Source organism: Solea senegalensis, linkage group LG16, assembly GCF_019176455.1.
Source record: "Solea senegalensis isolate Sse05_10M linkage group LG16, IFAPA_SoseM_1, whole genome shotgun sequence".
NCBI classification, from domain to species: Eukaryota; Metazoa; Chordata; class Actinopteri; order Pleuronectiformes; family Soleidae; genus Solea; species Solea senegalensis.
The window spans coordinates 8,002,393-8,021,414 of NC_058036.1; the positions used below are offsets into that span (position 1 = coordinate 8,002,393).

Genomic DNA, 19,022 nt, shown 5'->3' on the forward strand with positions numbered 1-19,022 from the left:
GGATGTTTAAATTTTTGTGGATGTTTACAAGATGTCTACCCACCTGTGAGCTTTTTAAATACACCCCTACCTGTACCATTTATCATTTATTCATATGTTACACAACATATTATGTTCTTGTAACTTCATTTTTACCATTTTCAGGGTATTGAAGAATCAACAACCGACAAGGTCCTAATAAACAGAATTGTCAATAAACCTCACCGGATTCTACCTATAATGTAACGATTCCATGAAATACACCGTCTCTGGATTGTAATCACACATTTAAAATATTTATTAACTTTATGGTAGAAACATAGATATACATATGGTTCACTTTTATGCAATAACATAACCTCTAACAACGTTGGTCATGGATTTCTAGTATAAAACAAGTGCACATTTAAACACACGGACATCAGTCTTATTTACATAGCACAGAGGATTATATAAAATGTTAGGAAAATAACAGCAGTGCCATCTCAAATAAAAACATTCACTCTTCAAACGTCTCAAGAGCGACCTTAAAAATACTGAGGTACAGTGAATACAAAAAAGTTACAGTAGCAATTTAAAAAAATAATTTATATAGTCATAAAAATCAAGCCTATCAAAAAGGTTCAACACACATTTGATATTCCTTTCCACACACGTAAGGCATGGAACAGTTTTAGAACGATAGGCAGACGGGTGACATTCATTTGTTCAATGGCCGGATTACTTCTGGTCGGATGGGAGAAGAGGTGAGCCTAAGAGGACACAAACAAAAACATATCTCAGAAAGTGCATGGTCATAAACAACCTTTACGACAACTCACATAAATACAAGATAACACAGCATAACCAAGGTTTGCTCATTATCTTTCACTTGGTTAACAATAACAAGGTATCGTGTTTTCCCCTATAATCCATATTAATGTGCCACTAATGATTATCATTCATAACGTCCACCTAAAGCTGCAAATTAAAGGTGACATGATTATGGAGGAAATGTATTATATTAAGACATAAAATGACCATGATATGTCATCATAAATTATGGAAACTTCACTGACAACAGTACAGTCAGTGTATTTACAAAAAACTGTGATCATGTTTTGTGTTGGTCTGTTGCTCTAATTCCACCACCCACCCAATGCGGCGGCAAGTAGCACTTGAACAAAGGGGATGCAGAGAGTGAGCAGAGAGAAGTTAGCTGCCAATGATACCAAAACCTCAAAAGCCTCCTTGACCAGAGGAGAATTACGAGCATCTACAGTGGAGATATGTTAAAATATGGACACTACAACCTGAGACAAAGTTCATGACAAGATGTAACAGACATACCAGTGTAGGTAATTGTGAACCAAACAGATTCAAGGTTTATTTAAAAAACAAAGAAATAAAATAAAAAACAGTGTGGGGTACAAGTGCAGTATCTTATTGATGTAATTTGCCAAATCTGGTAACCACACTGATGCAACATGTTTTGTTTGAGATTTAATAATGGAAATGGAATGGAAAAAACTTCTGCATTTTCATGAGATGATTTTAGTGCAGTGACTGCTTTGCTGCCATGATTCTGAAAAAGCCTAAATACTTTTCAAAAATGACGGCAAATGTTGTTAAGTCAACAGAATCTCCTATGACATGAAATATTCAGCTCTGAGGAACCAGACATGAGAAAATGCAGCTCTAATGAAAACATGAAAAATGTACACCTGTGGCTGTCACCCACCAGTGTGTCAGGATAAATGTCCTGCAGGTTTATGTCACATTGTTGGCTCCCAGTACATTTCTTCACTAGTGTTTTTATACCCATTATTTGCATTACTATTACTTATCCCATGTTCACCCTTTTCACAATGTGGATTTCAGTACAAGGCTAAGACATTCGATCACCCACCAAACAAATCTTCTGACTTTGACAAAAAGCTTAAACCTCAGCTGTATGTTTAAGTATCAGATACATTTTGTGATGTTATGCTACATTTAGATCAATGCAAGTAAATACTTAAATAATTCTGTCATGGAAACAAAATGTATTAAACATTTTAGTTTGTAATTATCAAAAGAAATCATAAACATCAATCAATACTAATATGAATTATAAACCTGCATGACATGTTTTCTGTTTTTTGTGTGCGCATCTGTGTGTATTAATCACCTCAGTGACTGCAGACAAGTCAGTACCCATTCTGATCAGAGTATGGTGCTACTTTATTATTTGGTGGAGTGAGTCCGTTACACTCACACTCACCTGGGCCATACAGGTAAAGTGGCGACAAGCAGCTCAGGTACAGCCACGTCCTGTTCTCCTGCAGCCAGCGCTGCCGATAACCAATCATATCAGGGGAACAGGCGGACTGTATCCTCCTTTCCTCTTTAGGGGGCACGGCTAAATGAGTCTTGCTTACTAGTTTGGGAGACGATAGAGCACAGAGGTTTTGCGGGATCTGATAAAACGGTCCACGTAAGTATAAAGCTGCCCACCACAACATCAGAATTTGTTGTAGATTTACTTGTACTGTCTTGTGCAGAGAGAGAAACAGTGACCAAAGACAGATACATGTGCTTAAGAGTATAGCAGCATAAACCCAGTGACTTTAACTATAGTTCATTCATGTGAAGTCATGTTTTTATTGATGTGGGATAAATAAGGACACCCATAAAATGTTTAGTCATCTTCACCAGTGATTTATTTGTGCATTCACTGAACCTATTCAAAAAATGTGCTTGTATCACCCAAATCAAATTTAATGCCTCTCACCTTCCCTGGCTCCTACCAACCGTTGCTGGACTTTCTCAAGATGGTGGATATATTCTGTCAGGGATCGCTCTGGATCCTGAGACGCTACCACTGAATGCCCCAAGGACGGAGAAGTGCTAGTATAGGACCTGAAGAAAGAGTAGACCTCATTTAGGGAAAAATAACTGTATCTGACTATAAGCTAAACTCTTTGCTGAAGGGGAGAACAAACCTGTTGTGCAACCTGAATGGTGATTTGCTCGGTGGAACAAGAGCTGACACCTTGTCTCTGTTTGGTGGGGATTCAGAATTTGATGTTGGTTGTTGCTGCCGTAAAACTTTGAGGCCTGTAATGAAATGTTAAAATGAACAATCTACACACTCATTAACAGTCATATGGTGCATATTATATTAAAATGGGTTCAGTGTGCTGACCTGAAGCATGCCCATTGACAGTCCCAGAAACAGACAATCGTCTAATCGCCCGCTGCCATTTTCTAGTTAGGAACCTCATTCTGGAAAAAAAGCAATGAGTGTGTTTTACTCGCAGACAAGCCTGAGGTCAAAAAGTCAAAACGCTCACACACTTGGATGCTCTCTACCTTGAGACAGCAATGACAACTCCAACAACAGCCCTAAATCTTCTGAGGGGTCTGTGCTGTAAGGAGAGTTGGGGTGAGGGCCGTGCACCCATGTGAGCAATGAGACACAGTGTGGCCTGCTCACACTCCTGGAAACCACCCAACAGCAGCAGCAGGTAACGCTTCTGGTACACCAGGGCTTTCCTGAAGCTCTCAGCACGCAGATAACGCTCATACAAACGCTGCACCTGCAGTCAAAGAACAGTGGATGTACATGTTTCATCAATGTGTCAGAACAGACATCACACTAATAGCTAGTTACTGAAACTGGCCAATGGCCACCATTTCAATACCAATTTTACAGTTAAGCTTATATAGTATATTAGTTGAGCAATTTTCTAATTTAAGTAGATAAACTTTTGGGTGAGGGCAAATACAAAAAGTACAAAAAACATTTATATTTAGGACAAATCCATCAATGCAATCTATCAACTTAATTTGAATGCCTATTCAGTGTGATAGTTTATATCACTGACAAATGTATACTGTATATGTGCCTTCATTTTTTACTCCTTACTGACCTTACTGTTGTTGGTCACATCATTGAGGGGTCTGTTTTCAGTTTCTGCAGTGACTTTAGCGAGCTCGCTCTCTGATCGCTGCAGTTGTCTCTCCAGTAATCCGAGTCTGTGTTTGAGAGTGGCTCTTTCCTGACTCAGCAATGTCAAACGCTCCATCAGCTCCGAGTTCTCGGTCAACAACCTGTCCAGCAAATTGGACGATGGCGATGTGGACGGCATCTACAGTGATACAAGTAAATTTTTTTTAACCAGAGCAGAACTGCATGAGAGAAATTTATTTTGCGTTTCTACATTTCTAGCCTCTTACACAACATGGGGCATTTTAAGTAGTTAAAAATCAGAGAAGAGGTTAAGATATGTTCTCTATAATCAATAACAGGTTCACACCAAATGCTTGTGTGGTGTGTGTGCATTGCAGAAAGTCTTGTTTTTCATGTAAGAACACAAACTGATGAAAGCGTCCACACTGCCTGCATGAGTCGGACAGCTCTTTTTAGAGATCGACCTATTGACTGAAAATGAGGTTTTACTAGTTTCAGCATCTGTACCTGTCTCACATGTTATAAACGCAACAAGCATCTTTTTCCTCCAACAAAGCTCTACTGTGAAATATGTGCACCGCAGACAAATGTACAGCTCCATAATGAAGAGTCCTGGTATTTAGTTTGTATGAATAAGTAAAGATTTTCAAAGGCAAACTTAGCAAGGCAAACGTACACATAGCAGAAGCTCCGCAGCAGGAAAGCAACAGACACACATTTAAGAACCCAACCTAGTATCATTAGCTGAATGACATACTCTTGTACCTGTTGGTTTTGTTGTGAGCTGCCTGACTGAGCGTCAGTCTGAATGTTATTTTGGAGATGTTGTGTAGATGCAGCTTTGTGTTGCTTCCCCCAGCTCCATCCAGAAAGCCTCTGAGCAGCCATCTCTCGCTCCTCTCTTTGCAGGTCTGCCAGGGTGTTCTGCAGCTCCTGCATACGCTCCTGATCCTGTTGCCTCAACAACTCCAGCTCACACTAAAGTGAAAAATGTGTTGTGTATCCAAAACTGAGTATTACAAGCTCTTGATTAGAGAACTAAATGAGAACAACAGGGATGAGTAAGAACTTTGACAATATCTTACCAGTTTGGTGTTGGTTCTCTCCTGTCGCCTCTCCCTCTCCACCTGCTCTTGCCGCACCTTCATCCGCTCTCTCTCCCACTGCTGCTCCCTCTCCCTCTCCTTGTCCTTCAGCAGCCGTAGTTTCTCCTTCAGCTCTGCAAGCTCCACCCCTTGGCGTTTGGACCGTTCCCGCTCTTCCTCCAAAGCACGACTGGCTTCCCGTTTCTGCTCCTTCAAAGTCTCAATAGCTACACGATGACGAGTGGTGGCCTGCCGTTCCCTCTGCAACTCCTCTCTCCTTGCTCTGTCCTCCTCTTCCCATTTCCTTCTGCTCTGCAGTAACTCGTCCCTCAGTTTGTTCATCACAGCTCCCAGCTCCTCCGCTTGCCTTCGCTCCTGCTCGAGCTGTGCACGCATATCATAGATAAACTTCCTGTCTCTGGATGTATCAGCCTCATGTCTGTGGCTGAGCTCATCCAGCTGCCTGGAGTATCGGTCTCTCTCTTCATCCAGCTTCTTATGAGCATCTGCGAGTTTAGTGTGAACATCACCTATACGAGTTTCTGCTTCAGTTAGAAGTTGCTGGAGATGAGTCTTTTCTTTCAAGTGGTGATCTTGTTGTTGGACGGAGCATTGACGCTCCTCTTCGAGCTCTCTCTGGGTGTCACTGACATGTTTTTCCAGTAGCTCACTACGAGACTGTTCAATCTGAAGCTCACGTCTCAGGTTGCTGCAGGTCACCCTCTCTTGCTCTACCTGACCCTTGAGAGCCAAGATTTCTGACCTCTGACACTCAGAGGATACTTGCATAGCCTGGGGGGGGTAAGAGAAGAGTCTTCTTTCAGTGTTCAAAAATAAAAGCTGAGGCACAATGGATTCCACCAGAGTCCAATATTCAAAATGGACACTGCAGAGCCATAACAAAAATGTAATTGCAGTATGCATTGATGTAGTTCTCTTACCTCTTTCTTTTCCTCTTCCTCTCTGTGTTTACAGAAACTCTGATCTCTCTCCTGCTCCAGCTGCTGTTGAAGCTCCTGGCCTCTGGTTTGCTCTGCCCTCAAAGCCTCCTCGACTTCTTGTATAGCAAGTCTGGAGATGGACAGTTAAAAAATAAAATAAAAAATTGGTGGAAAGCCACCACTTTCAAATTAAAGTGAAGGAAGTTCATACTAGCCAGATGACAATCTAAAACATACAGAAACAACTCAAACAAAAATTGTATTCATAACACAAGATAATTAGGGGTCATCTTTTCAAACAGATGAAAAGATTACAAGAGAAGTCCATTGGATAACTGACAATTCAGTTTGTACTCCTATATTCAGTTTAATGGAGATGATGTGCTTTAGTTCACTATGCAAGTATACCTGAGTGTCTGCATTTTGTTATTTTGCTCTTTCTGAGTGTCAAGAGCACATGTCAGTTGTTTCTGGCTCTCCACTAGCTCCGCTTTTAGTTGGGATTCAACCAGTCCATCATTCTGTAGTTGATCTCTGTGCCAGTCCTGTTCACCTCTGTGGTCAGTCTAAAGGAGGAATGTGAAAAATCAGCACCATCAGTTCCACTATAATCAGAGGATAACTCAATGAAACATGACATTTGTAATAAAAACATAGGTCAAAGAACAGGCAATTATTTGGAAAAAACCTTGAACTACATTGTAATTTAAAACTAATTTCCCCATGTCAATAAATGTTAAGTCTACAGCAGTTAAAGTGAAACTCACTTGTGTGTGTGTCTGTGCCATTCGACAAAGCAGTTCTCTGAGAGCTATCACAGTCTCCTGCAGTGCCCTCTTCTCCTGCTGCCAGCTCATGGGGGGGTTAGAGGACGATTTGTCCAGTGTGTCAATTGGAGTGGGGCCATCACCGCAATAATACTGCGCGTGACTTAGTGAGAAGGCATGAGGTTGGGCGGAGGAAGTGGCACGGCGTTGGGACAAGGTAAGGATTCTGCAGCTTTCTTGATAAACTTTCTTCAATAGACCCTGCAGGCAAATCAGAAAGGAAACCAAGTTAATTTTAGACTTCATGTCAAATAAACAGAACTACCGCCAAGTGTAGATGAAGCCCACCTGAAGTTCAGGAGACAGCAGGTCATCGCTGTAGCTCATACTGCCTGCAGCACTATCCGTGTTAGCTGTCGGGTTCATTCCTCTGCAACGGAGGTACTCAACAAACTGAGCATCCAGTCTTTCAGTGTGTTCAAGCTCTACTCTCAGCCTGGCACCCAACTCCGAACTTACATCTGAACCACAAGAGAAACAGCATTTTATTCTAGTGCTGTGTGTGTTAACTGAAGATTTTCAGTGAGTGAGTGTGTGTATATATATATATATATATATATATATACACATACACACACAAGTATCTATCAAACATTTCATCCAAAAACAATTCTCTGCTGCATTGACCTAGCACATTTATATACACAATGACCAAATGACCGACTCTTGTAAGACTTAACTGTGAAGATTTTCAGTGTGCAAATACTCACTGCTTCCATAGCCATCACTGGCCCACCCCGGTGCTGATAGGGAGGTGGTTGAGTCAATTGGGGATGGAGGGGTTGTGAGGTCAAGGACTTCTAAATCAGTCACCTAAAATCATAAGGTATTAAGACACAAATATAAGCAAACCTGTAAAAAAACAGAATTGCACAGAATGAACAAAGAGAAACATTTTAAAGTTGTCAGATCGCATACTCTGTCAGTATCCAGAGAGTCAAGCATGGAGAAGTTGTCAGAGATGGACAATGAACGTGGGGAGTGGGTACTCTGTGTGGCTAGCTCTGGTGTGATGGTCCTAGAGTGGGGAGACTCCATCACAAGCCTGGGAGAGGGCTTGACCTCAGGCAGATCCAGGCCTGTGCTGTTCACTGCACTGAGCTCAGACAGACGAGAGGCCAGGACTGAGGCATGGAACCTTTCTGGGATTCTGTCCTCTGAGCATTCAAGTTTCCTCAGCACCTCTGGAGAACTCAGGGAGGCTTCATCACGAGAGACGCTCACAATGTCCTCAAAAGCTCTGTGAGAAATATCTGAAAAAATATGAAATGAAAAACCATCATTAGAAGAACATGTTGCAATGCAGCTTTCATTTATACAGTCTACTGTCATCTTGACCATCATGAAAAACTGTTCAAATAGACAATAGATGAATATATTCAGTGTTTAAGATTTTAAGTTCTACCTTTCTGTTTGTATCCTTGTTGACAGTGCTGTTGGAGTTGCTGTAGTTCTCTTTGTTGACAGGCCAGTTCCTCTTCCTGCACTTCCAGATCCTCCTGTAAATTCTGAAGCTCTGCCTTCAGCCGCTGGTTATCATTCTCCAGCTCAACAAGGGCAAGGTCTTTGGTCTGACAGAGGAAGAGAATAAAATCAATGATTAACCGATTGAATCTTTGAGGTATATGATCTGTGTCGGATATTATATTAGTGTCGGATATTAGTTACTACATATTCCCACCTGTCCTTCCTCGTGTAGTTTCTCAGCCCTCTCTGCACTGGTGTTCAGACCCTCTTTCACTGTGGCCAGCTCGGTCCTCAGGGCCTGATGCTCTGTCCTTAGTCTAATGAGCTCATCCTCCCTCTGTCTCAAGGCAGTGTCTGCTTTTGCCAGAGTAACTTCAGCATTTGTCTGTCAAAAAGAGAATTCTCTGCTGAGACAGTCTTCGGCTGCAGAGCTTCTGCTATGTTCTACATAGAATTTACCTTTAAATACCATAAAATACTCACAAAGTGGAAAAAAAAACTAAAACGAATGGAATTAATGCATTGAAAAACTAGAGTGCTTTTACTTTGAAGGAGAAACGGGAAGTGCTACGTTTGACATGCAACGGCAACTGAACAAAGACAAATTCACTGTATATTTTTTCTGTGAGAGCTTTGCAATGTAACCACAATCTGAGCACCATATTTTGTAAAAAGATTTTACATCTACACTTTTACATATCTACTAAATATATATTCTAGTACACTGAGACCATGAGAGCTACTGTACATTTGCTAAAGAAGTTCGACAATACATAGACATGCAGCAAGCAAAACCCACTCATTTCAGTTTCCACTAAAATAAACGTGACTTGTTCTTACCACATCCTGCCTCGACAGAAACAAAAATAAACATTGAGAAAACAAAAATGACCCAGCTTTAAAAAACAGGCGATGGCAAAGCTTTTTCCTCCCTCTTCCTCATTTTGGTGTAACTTCCTCCGTGTCAGACTCTGCAGTCTGAGCACTGCAACACGTCATTACGCTCCTAACTGTGACCAGATGTGGTCTAGCTTGTAGTCCCTAGCACAGCTGTACACTAACTGCAAAGTTGGACAGATGTTACTGTCACATTTTTTCTAGGACTCCTGTGGCACAAATAACAGCTCAGATAGAATTGAAAAATTTTTTTGATTTTAATACCTATATAAAATGGGGTTTTGTGAAATAGTGACACTCACCAGCAACTCTTTTTGAGCTTCCTCTTCACTGGTTTTCTTTTCACCGAGCTGAACCATCAGACCCTGGATTAGATCTCTCATTGAAGTCACTTCCAGAGTGAGTCTTTCAATTTCCTCCTGGAGTTGTCGCTCAGTCCTCTTGAGTGCTTCATTTTCAGCAGAAAGAGCTCCTTTTTCAGTCTCAAGCATTTTAATCTTCACCCTTTCGACAGCAATCAGTTTCTTCATGTCTACCACCTCAGCTCTTAATTCCTGGATCTGCCTATCAAGCTCAACACCGGTTTTTCTGAGGACCCCCATTTCTGTTTTCATGTCCTGCTCTTTTGATTTTAGAGTCTCAATCTCTTTCACCCTTTCTTGTTCTTTCTTTTGGAGATCAGTGACGAGGGTATTGAGATGGGCTTTCTCCTCGTGCAGAGAGACCACCTCTCCAGCTTGAAATTGCCACCTGTCCACCTCCTCCTCAGTTAGTTTCCTCTTGTCCTTCTCCTCTTCTACCTGCGCTTTGACCTCCTCCAGCTCTGCCTCCTTGAGGGCGAGGAGGCCTTGGAGTTCATTTGCTTTTTCTTTCTCAGCTTTCAGCCTGTTCCCCAACTCCTCATCATGTCCTCTGTACTCTTCCTCCTGGGTAAGCAGTAATCGCTCCAGTCCCTCTCTCTCAGCCACTGCAGTCTCTAGTTGGCTCTGTATTACCTTAAGACGGGAGTGAAGGGAACGGGATGAGGCAGAGTGAGTCAGACTGAGCTCTTGCTTTAGGCTGCTCGGACCTCCCCTCCTCTCCTGTTCCTGGATGGTAAAGTGCTGAGGTTCAGGACTGGGAGCCGGTGAAGGATTAATGCTATCACCGTCCTGTGAGTCGCTAACTTCATGCACGTTCGGGCCCAATGTGGCAAGTTCTTCCTGCAGAGTGCTGATGACCTCATGAAGACGCTCCTCTTCTTCCTCTTTGTCCTGACGTACTCTTGTGATTTCGGACTGAAGATGCTCCACCTGTGAGTGAAGATCTTCAACCTCAATCTCCAGATCCTTGTGGACAGAGGGGAAAAATACGATTTTCCTCAACAACTCATCAACTATGTGTATTCTTAGTGCATTTGCATTTGTGTGTATTCTCATACTGACCTTGTTGTCCTTGGTGTTCTCCAGCTCCTGTTCAAGCCTATGGATTTCATTGCTGAGGTGGTCGATCTCCTGGTTTTTCTCCTGCAGAAGCGCTGAGGACAAAGTCTCTTCCTCTACCTCCACCACCTCCCTTTGTTCATCTTTCTCCTCCTGGAGAAGAGTGAGGGCAGACACAGTCTCCTGCAAGTAAAATTGTAGGCAACATATATTTGCCTGATCATCAGACACTCTAAATACATAGCATCGGAAACACCGTACTTGAAGATAATTTATTGCTTTAAGGAAGTAGCTCTTACCTTATGTTCGGCAATCTGCTCTTGGAGCTCATTAACATGAGCTGCATTCTGATTGGACAAAAGCTCCAACTGTAGTGCGAGGTGTTTACATTCAACCTCTTTGATGCTCAAATCTCTCTGCACATTTTCCAGTTGGCCAAACACAACTTCAACCTGAAAGACATAAGATTGATTACAAATTAACTATAATGTTGTTACTGTAACATATTAAGCTTTCAGCATTGCTTAGTTTTGGTTTTAAAAAACAGCTCTGGATATCCACACACGTGGCACTGCAAATCATGTAGGCGAAATTCCTTTGATTCCTGAAATTTTGCTTTGCAAAAATTCATACAGACCTCCCGCTCTTTGTTCTGTAGGCTCTGCTGAGCAGCATCCAGGGCATCCCTAAGCTCCTGGGTCGGGTCGCGCGTGTTGTCATGGTAACAGTGTCGCGTCTCATCCAGTTTGGACTGCAGGGCAGAGATCTGAAGCTTGTTTGAGAGCTGCTGCTGCTCCAGTGCCTGCTTATCCTGGCAGAAAAAGAATAGAGTTAAATATTAAAAAAAAAAAGAAGTTTAAAATGACTTTTACAGTGACACCACATCCAAACATAGTGCAAGTTCTTACTTGTGTGAGCTCCTCCTCTCGCAACGTTGCTTTGTGAAGCTCTTGTTCAAGTTGACTGATAGATCTATTATTCTCTGTGCTATTGAGCAGTGCTTGTTCAAGCTCTCTGATTCTCCCAGCTAGCTTGTCTATCTCTTCATTGCGCTCTGCCAGATCTCGCTGGGCCTGCTGATTGGCTGCTAGCAAGGAGGCATGGTCCTCCATCCTGTCTTTGATGATAGCTTGAAGACTTTCTACCTGCAAAGACAAATGCCATAAAGTTTAGCATAACACGTTTCCAAAGTTGAAGTATTTTAAAGTAGAAAGTGGATTTGAGAATCATATTCTTTTAATCGAAATATGCCATTCAGGATGTGCAGCCACTAGTAGAACACACTGAAAGCAGGGATATGGAGGTGAGGAACAAATGAAGCAAATTAAAAATATTGAATAATATGTATATTAGGCAAATGGACAATGAAATGAAAATGAATGGAAAGACCCTATGGCAAGCACTAAGAATGAGCTATTGATGATTGCAGTGAAGATATGATTTAAAATCCACACCATGCACAAGAGTCAGAGGAGCTAAAAGAAGGCGGCTATGGTTAGATTTCATACCTGAAGAGCCAAGTCCTCAAACTACAGCAATCCATTCAGTACAGGGACAAACACATGGTAAAAGTCAGTCATTAGCAATCAAACAACAGATCACATACATTACAAACCAGTTAGTGGTCCTTTAATCCCATAATAACTTTAGACACTTCAAAACATTAAAAGTAAAAATGCAACACAACCATATTTATCATTTTGTATAAAATACTTTGTATTATCCTGTTTTATGATAGCATTTTAACACAGATTTCAAGGCAAATCAGCCCTGTTTGTGAACTGCATACACTTATTTCATCATGGAGTGGTCTCTATGCAAACATTAATGGGGGAGGACAAAATCCTCCAGACATCTGTCATAGGTCTGAAAGGATAAACCACTAGATTTGGCAAAACCAATTTGAATGTAGTTTGCAGTTGTAGTTGACATCACATGTGGCCGGCAGTCTATGTCAGCTACAGCAGCAAACTTCACATCAGTTTTACGTAGAATATAGTGTATAACAGTACAAGGCAGAAAAAGAAGTTAAAGCAGCAAAGTCTGGAAATTGATGGTTCCGATCCTAGGAAATATTATATACATAAGTATTGTGTGCAAAGCTGTTAGAGCACTTGCTTTATAAAAGGGAATACTATATGACTGATTTAAAAGTAGGTTACCAATAATGCTAGAATTATAGGCCCCATTCAGATCTGATATTCTGGTAGATTCGATCACTGCCAGATCATCCCAAGTGTGACTGTTCACACATGGCATTAAAATGCATCCTGGCTGCATGTCCTGTGACCACATAGAATTCCCTCGCCCTTGACTGCTTGCGAAGACATGTTAATACCATGTCTAAACAGGGTCTTAATCTGGTTAGTAAAAAGCACAACCTCATGCTTTATAGGCACACTTGCTTTAATAGACCTTACCCTGCGTCCTTTGTTATCCATACTGCCAGTCTGTCTGAGTTGGGCCTCCAGCCTTCTGATCTCCTGCTGAAACTCGTCTCTCTCATGTTCACGCTCCACAGCTTGCTCCTGCACATACAGGCATACAACTATATTCAAGACAGTGTCCACTACATTAGGTAATGACAGGAGAATTGCAGCCCCTCTTGCATGTCACTAGGAAAATGTGAAGTGGGTATACAGTGTTTTTAAAATACAGAAATACAAAAGGGTTAAGTTTATATAAAACATGAAATCACCTCTATGAACTGTCGTTCATGTTTGAGCTGTTTCTCAAGTGCTTGGACACGCTGGCTAAGGTCATCAGTGTGGGTCTTGTGGTGAAGCTCCGTCTCCAGACCCTTTGTTTCTTGTTCTTCCAAATCTCTTTCCAAGGCCCTGAGGCGCTGAGACAGAGATCTTTGTTCCCTCTCAGCCTGCCGCTGCAAGTCCAGTCTGTCCTTGGTCAAGCGTTCCGTCTCTGCAAGTAGAGCTTCAAAGAGGGGAAGAAAGAAGATGAGAAAAATTGTTTCAATGTAAATACACGTAATGAAAATCAATTTAAAAGCAGGCAAGTCAATAAGGAGTTAAATCATAAAACAGTTAAACACGCTGTGCTTTTCCTCTCAAAAAGGACTGAATGCATTCTCTTGTAACAGTTTTGATCCAAACATCGTTTGAGCAGAAACTCAACAACAAATCACATCACATCAGCATTCCAAGAGCCTTTGCTACAAGCTACTGACGATGGTAGATTACAAACAGCAACCCCACACAACACTGCAAATATATGGCATATTAATCCCCCACTCTCATCACATACACATACAAACTCCACTCTGACCCACAAACCTGAATCAGGATCTAAACTGAGCCAATGGCCTACGGAGAGAAGGCACATCTGAGCACAGACATTACACGAGTGTATGGACAAGCTCACTAAAGAGGTCATGTAAGACTTAATACAGACAGACTCGCATGTGTTTCTTTGACTCACCTTTCTCCCTCTCCCCCAAACCAGAAGAGAGATGCTCCTTCTGACGGAGGAGAGTTGCATGCTCCTCAGTGAGCTCCTGATGTTTCAACCGGAGGCTGTCCAGCTCCCCAGCAAGGCTATCCATCCGATGCAGCTTCACCTTTAGATCCTCCAGCTCCTCCACCAGCCTCTCCTCCTGTGCCTCCTTCTGCTGCAGAGACTCTTCCAATACCACTTTCTCAGCCACATAGCCCTCAAGGAGCCCTAACCATGTGAAAAGAACAAATAAATCAACTAGGTTTTAACGTCAGTTCAAGAGATGAAACTGGAGTACAGGCAAGAGAGGAAGACATGTACAGTCTGACATGTGTAGTGGATTAACTGCTGTAACTTGGCAACAAGAAGAGTAAAGCAAAGCTAACAAGGATGCAGTGCTGACCCTCTGCCTTGTGGAGATCCAGATGGAGTTGACTCTTGAGTTTCGCCTCCTGGTCGAGCTGCTCCAATAGGAGCCTGTGCTGCTTGAGGAGCTGGGCGGAGTCTTCTCTGCCCTGAGAGAATCTTTCCTCCAGAGAAAGATGGACATCATGTGTTTGCTCCAGCTGGTGAAAAAACAAAACCCACATCATTACCATGTCTGCATTGTTGAACACATGTATTGTTTATCCGTGGGTCTATACACATCATGTACCTGAGTGTTAGCCTGGTTGAGAAGCTCCAGTACCATGCCTACTGTGTGTTGCAGTCTGCTGCAGGCGTTCAAAGCTGCTTCCTCTCCTTCAGGACTGATCTGAGAATCTGAAACCAGCAGGCTCTCACAGAGTAGCTGGGTCAGTTCCAGGTCCTCTCCTGACAAGTCTCCAACTGTTATACCTATGAGGGAAAAAGTAGATTTGCAGTTTAACACTGGACTCTTGGTCTTTGAAGAAATTCTAACATTTTCTGTTGAATCAGAATTAATCCGATAAAAAAAAAAACCTCACCCGACTCTTCAGCATCTTTTATCCCTGCTGAGCTCTTGTGTTGAGGGGCCTGCTGAGATGTTAAGGTTCTGGCACTGATCTTTTGCCCAATCAGCTCTTCTGTTGCAATGGTGCTGCGAACCATCTCAATCAGCACCTTACTAAGCTTTTCGTTGGCCTTGTGCATTTTATGTCTGATAAACAAGAGTGAATATCAGACAAATACACATGTAGCAGCTATAATTGGAGATCATATTATATTGCTCAGTCACACATCCTGTCAAGTGTCTCGTAAAACTCATGTGAAAAAACCTTTGTTTGTTGTGTGGATAAGCTGAACTAGTTTATTTGTATCTACATTTCAGTAAAATGTATCATCACATACTTGGTGACAGAAACATTTTTATTATACATTTCCTTAATTCTCCAGCTTCATAATGCATGCTAAATGTGCCAAATCCAGAGACACAAACTGAAAATGCTACCCATGTGCCAATTAAATTGAAATTAGTAACAAGATAAAATCAACCAGTATGAATCCAAAACATTTGGTGAACACAACATATACAAAGAGCATGATGTACTGTACCTTTCTTCTTTGGCAGACTGTAAGTCATCAGTGAGCATTTTTAGAAGGTTGCCTCCCTCCTGACTTTCTCGTTCCCTTCGTTGGAGGAGGGTGTCCAAGGTCTCCATCTCGGCACGCTTCCCTTCCAACTCTCCCTGCAGACAGCCAACCTCTGCCCGCAGCTGAAAAAAAATAATTAACACACAGAGCCTGTTAATTCTACCAACACTAACCCTATTAAATTCCCCAATCCCACCTGTGCTAAGGCTTGTTACGACACGTACTCCGATAATCATGTGTGTACACCTCAATCTTAGGAAGGTAATAGACTGAAAACAGACAAGACAACAGTTGCCATCTCAAATGACAAACTCAAGAGTCAGACAATATCGTATTAGCAACAACAGAAGAAAACCCACAAGAATAACAACATCCAGAGCCAAGAGCATGACAGAAAAAAAAAAACATTAGATATGTTCTGCATACAAGAGGGAAAGACTTTGTCCAGAGACGCATACATACCGACTATTAACAGACATAATTGGCAGATCACTTTACCTAAACTTTAAATCAATGCTGGGGTGAAAAAAGCCAGTGTCTGAATGAAAAGTGTTTATCCATCTGGAGTCAGTTTTTAATCTTACCTTTCCTTCCTCAAGCAGTCCAATGTCTCACTCTCCAATCACATCATGCCTTCCCTCTCTTTTTCCCTCCCTTCAAATAAGTCTCATGCAGCCACCTGCCCCAGCAAACAATGCAGTTGCCCTGGCAACAGCACCCTCCCAAACCCTCTTAAGCTTCTCTTTGCTAACCTCCTGGGTGTGTGTGTGTGTGTGTGTGTGTGTGTGTGTGTTAACATCTCACTATATAAAGCCAAGCCAGGCAGAAGTCATGGAAACATATATACATATAGTGAACAGAATAATTTCATTAGGAAATAGAGCTTCACATTTCCACGAAATAAAAACCTGAAAATTTGACCCAAAATATTCACACATGTTACAGCCTAAATGAATGGCTTTGAGAATTTGTATTTGATTGATACTGATTTTGATTGAAATCATTTTAAATAATCAAATAATTTCAGCTTTACTCGCCACTTTATCCAAAACAATGTGGATGCAAAATACTCATATTTGTCTTGGACGTATTTCAAAGAAAAAATATAGGGGGGAAAATGTAGCCTATGAGCACCAATAAATCTTTGATAAATCTTCCATGCCACTGTATTTTCTCATTATCTCTTTAAGACTGAAATATACATAATACAGGACATTGACTGTTTTGACTTGACATTAGAAAACAAAGCAAAACTACAGGGATCATCCTTTCCAAACTTTTCTTTGCTTTCTTTAAAAAAAAAAAAACAACATAAAAAAGGTGTAGTATATAGTGCTTTCATGTATGCGAGTATGTGTCCAGTACCTGGGCCACTACAGCATCAAGCTGATGTAACTGGGTGGTGAGCTGGCTCATTTTGTCAGTGTAGCTCTGCTCCTTCTTCTCTTGTTCAGATGTGAAGCTCCGCCTCAGGTCTTCCAGCACCACCTCCTTCTGCTCCTCAAACTCAGTCTTTAAATAAAAAAAGAAGATAAAAAATATATATATACTGTCAGCCATAGGACCTATATCAGTGGATTAAAAAGCTTAAATCCAATCCCTTTTCGCCACTGCACAGATGAGAGCAATATAAACACACAAGTCCCAGCAGCACAGAGATGAAGAGCAGAGTGACAGATGGAAAGGACACTTCCTACATAACAGTATATGATGATGGTGGGATTATGTGGACACTGGGTTTGAATAAAAGCTCCAGTGGGACAGTGTCCAAAAGAAAGAACTGAAATGGCAGTGCCACAAAATACACACAGCTCTCAATCTGGATTCATTACATAATTATAATTCAAACAAGCACTCAAAAGGGAAAGAAGTATAATTTATAATTAAATATATTTTCAAATGCCATCCTAATACTTGAACAGATAATCTTGATTGTGTGCTGCCTTAAAAATGTGTTTAACTTCAGGGATCTTATTGAAAACAATGTCACAAAACAGTCTCATTATTTTCCTAACCATCTCTCTCAAACATCTACTCCTTTACCTTCAGTTGATTAATCCTCTCCTGCAGCCTCGCCTCTGATTGGGCTTTGAGGAGCTCCACCTCCTCCATGAAGTGTTGACGTTGTCTTGACGACGACTCGTCAAGCTCTCGGCGACATGCCTCCAACTCCCGGGCAGAGATGCCCCTCAATTCCTACAGTAAGACATGCATTTGGTTAAAGCAGAATATATGCGACTGGCCAAATGTTCTGTGTTTTGGTTTTATTCCCAGAGCACTTTGTGTCTCCATACAAATGCCCCATTATAACAGATGAACAATGACTCTGTGTAATCCTGCCCCTAATGGGCTGTAAGAGCAACAGACAAGATCTTAGAGACAACCATTAAAGACAGAGTAGAGCTTGGTTCATCATTTTTCTTGTACAACAACAAATGTAATCTGGTGCTACCTGTAGCTGAAGTTGATGTTCTTCTACAAGTTGCTCTTTCTCAGCACTGTAGGTATGCGAGAGCTCTTGGAGAGCAGTGCTGTGTTGTTGCTCAAGTTCTAAAACCTGAGAAAGAAAACAGGATATAATGTCACATCATCTGCTTTAAATTAAACCATCAACTGGGAAGGCTAGACTAAAAATTCAATAGAATCGTGAGTAAGTTTTTTTTTTGCATTTCCTAAACATTTTATTGCAATTTTATGATCCAACTATGGGACAGCCATGCAGCCAAAAACATTAACTTAGATAGATAAGCTTTTCAGAACACAGAATTGTGTTGTATTTTACAAATGATTTATTTGCATGACGACAAATTTTAAGGCAATGTAATGTAAAGCTTAACCAGCTGTTTCACTTTAGCCTTTATCTGGGCATCCCATACAAACATGTTTGTATCCACAAAGATTCTGAGATACTTTTATTTTTGCAGTATAATCAGGTTATTTATTTGTGTGGAAATACAATGTTCAGTTAAGATGTAAATGTATTGTGAAAATCCATGTGCAGCATTATGTGAATAAGAAAACAAACAAGTTTAGAATGTGTGACAGAAAAGAGTGAAACTGTAAAATACACATGCCTTAAAGTTCATTATCTAGACTCTAAATCACAATTTTTGTGCAGTTACAGCAAAATGTACAAAGTTCTGTCTTCGTCAGTGAATGTTCTGTCTCCGTCTATCATGCTGTACCAGTGTATATCTTCACTCCCAACTCGTAACAATTGTCAGTGTTCAAGATTAGACACTTAAAATTCAGGCTATTTAAAATATTAATAAACAAAAGAAACTTTGAGATGACTGGGTAGGTACCTGCTTCTTAAGGATCTCCAGGGCATTGCAGTGCTCGATGTCTAAGGCCTCTTTTTGAGCAGCCAGCTCAGTCTGTAAACACAAGTTATGAAAAACAACTCTGATCAAAGTCAACAGTAGTTAACTGTATTTTTGTAGATATACCAAAACCACCCACTTTCA

General features: G+C 41.3%; 1 protein-coding gene across 4 annotated transcripts in view; it reads right to left on the minus strand.

Annotated features, from left to right (window-relative positions):
- Positions 1–249: 249 nt before the first annotated feature.
- pcnt (pericentrin) overlaps positions 250–19,022 on the minus strand; it is a 32,759-nt gene continuing 13,986 nt past the window's right edge. For 2 of the 4 annotated variants that reach the window (XM_044046841.1, XM_044046839.1), the window contains 33 exons: positions 18,861–18,932; positions 18,008–18,112; positions 17,599–17,751; positions 16,921–17,067; positions 15,517–15,677; positions 14,949–15,121; positions 14,657–14,838; positions 14,405–14,567; positions 13,987–14,229; positions 13,250–13,482; positions 12,972–13,079; positions 12,060–12,080; positions 11,460–11,696; positions 11,189–11,362; positions 10,851–11,003; positions 10,555–10,734; positions 9,433–10,458; positions 8,448–8,618; positions 8,172–8,337; positions 7,685–8,019; positions 7,477–7,579; positions 7,055–7,227; positions 6,707–6,967; positions 6,348–6,505; positions 5,940–6,069; positions 4,999–5,790; positions 4,679–4,891; positions 3,873–4,091; positions 3,313–3,539; positions 3,146–3,225; positions 2,943–3,057; positions 2,732–2,859; positions 250–731 (listed from right to left, as the gene is read on the minus strand). In XM_044046841.1, the coding sequence (XP_043902776.1) occupies positions 700–731; positions 2,732–2,859; positions 2,943–3,057; positions 3,146–3,225; positions 3,313–3,539; positions 3,873–4,091; positions 4,679–4,891; positions 4,999–5,790; positions 5,940–6,069; positions 6,348–6,505; positions 6,707–6,967; positions 7,055–7,227; positions 7,477–7,579; positions 7,685–8,019; positions 8,172–8,337; positions 8,448–8,618; positions 9,433–10,458; positions 10,555–10,734; positions 10,851–11,003; positions 11,189–11,362; positions 11,460–11,696; positions 12,060–12,080; positions 12,972–13,079; positions 13,250–13,482; positions 13,987–14,229; positions 14,405–14,567; positions 14,657–14,838; positions 14,949–15,121; positions 15,517–15,677; positions 16,921–17,067; positions 17,599–17,751; positions 18,008–18,112; positions 18,861–18,932 (6,834 nt within the window). In that variant the 3' untranslated portion in view covers positions 250–699. The remainder of the gene's footprint in view (positions 732–2,731; positions 2,860–2,942; positions 3,058–3,145; positions 3,226–3,312; positions 3,540–3,872; positions 4,092–4,678; positions 4,892–4,998; positions 5,791–5,939; positions 6,070–6,347; positions 6,506–6,706; positions 6,968–7,054; positions 7,228–7,476; positions 7,580–7,684; positions 8,020–8,171; positions 8,338–8,447; positions 8,619–9,432; positions 10,459–10,554; positions 10,735–10,850; positions 11,004–11,188; positions 11,363–11,459; positions 11,697–12,059; positions 12,081–12,971; positions 13,080–13,249; positions 13,483–13,986; positions 14,230–14,404; positions 14,568–14,656; positions 14,839–14,948; positions 15,122–15,516; positions 15,678–16,920; positions 17,068–17,598; positions 17,752–18,007; positions 18,113–18,860; positions 18,933–19,022) is intronic. The other 2 variants (XM_044046842.1, XM_044046840.1) reach the window with 1 other exon arrangement.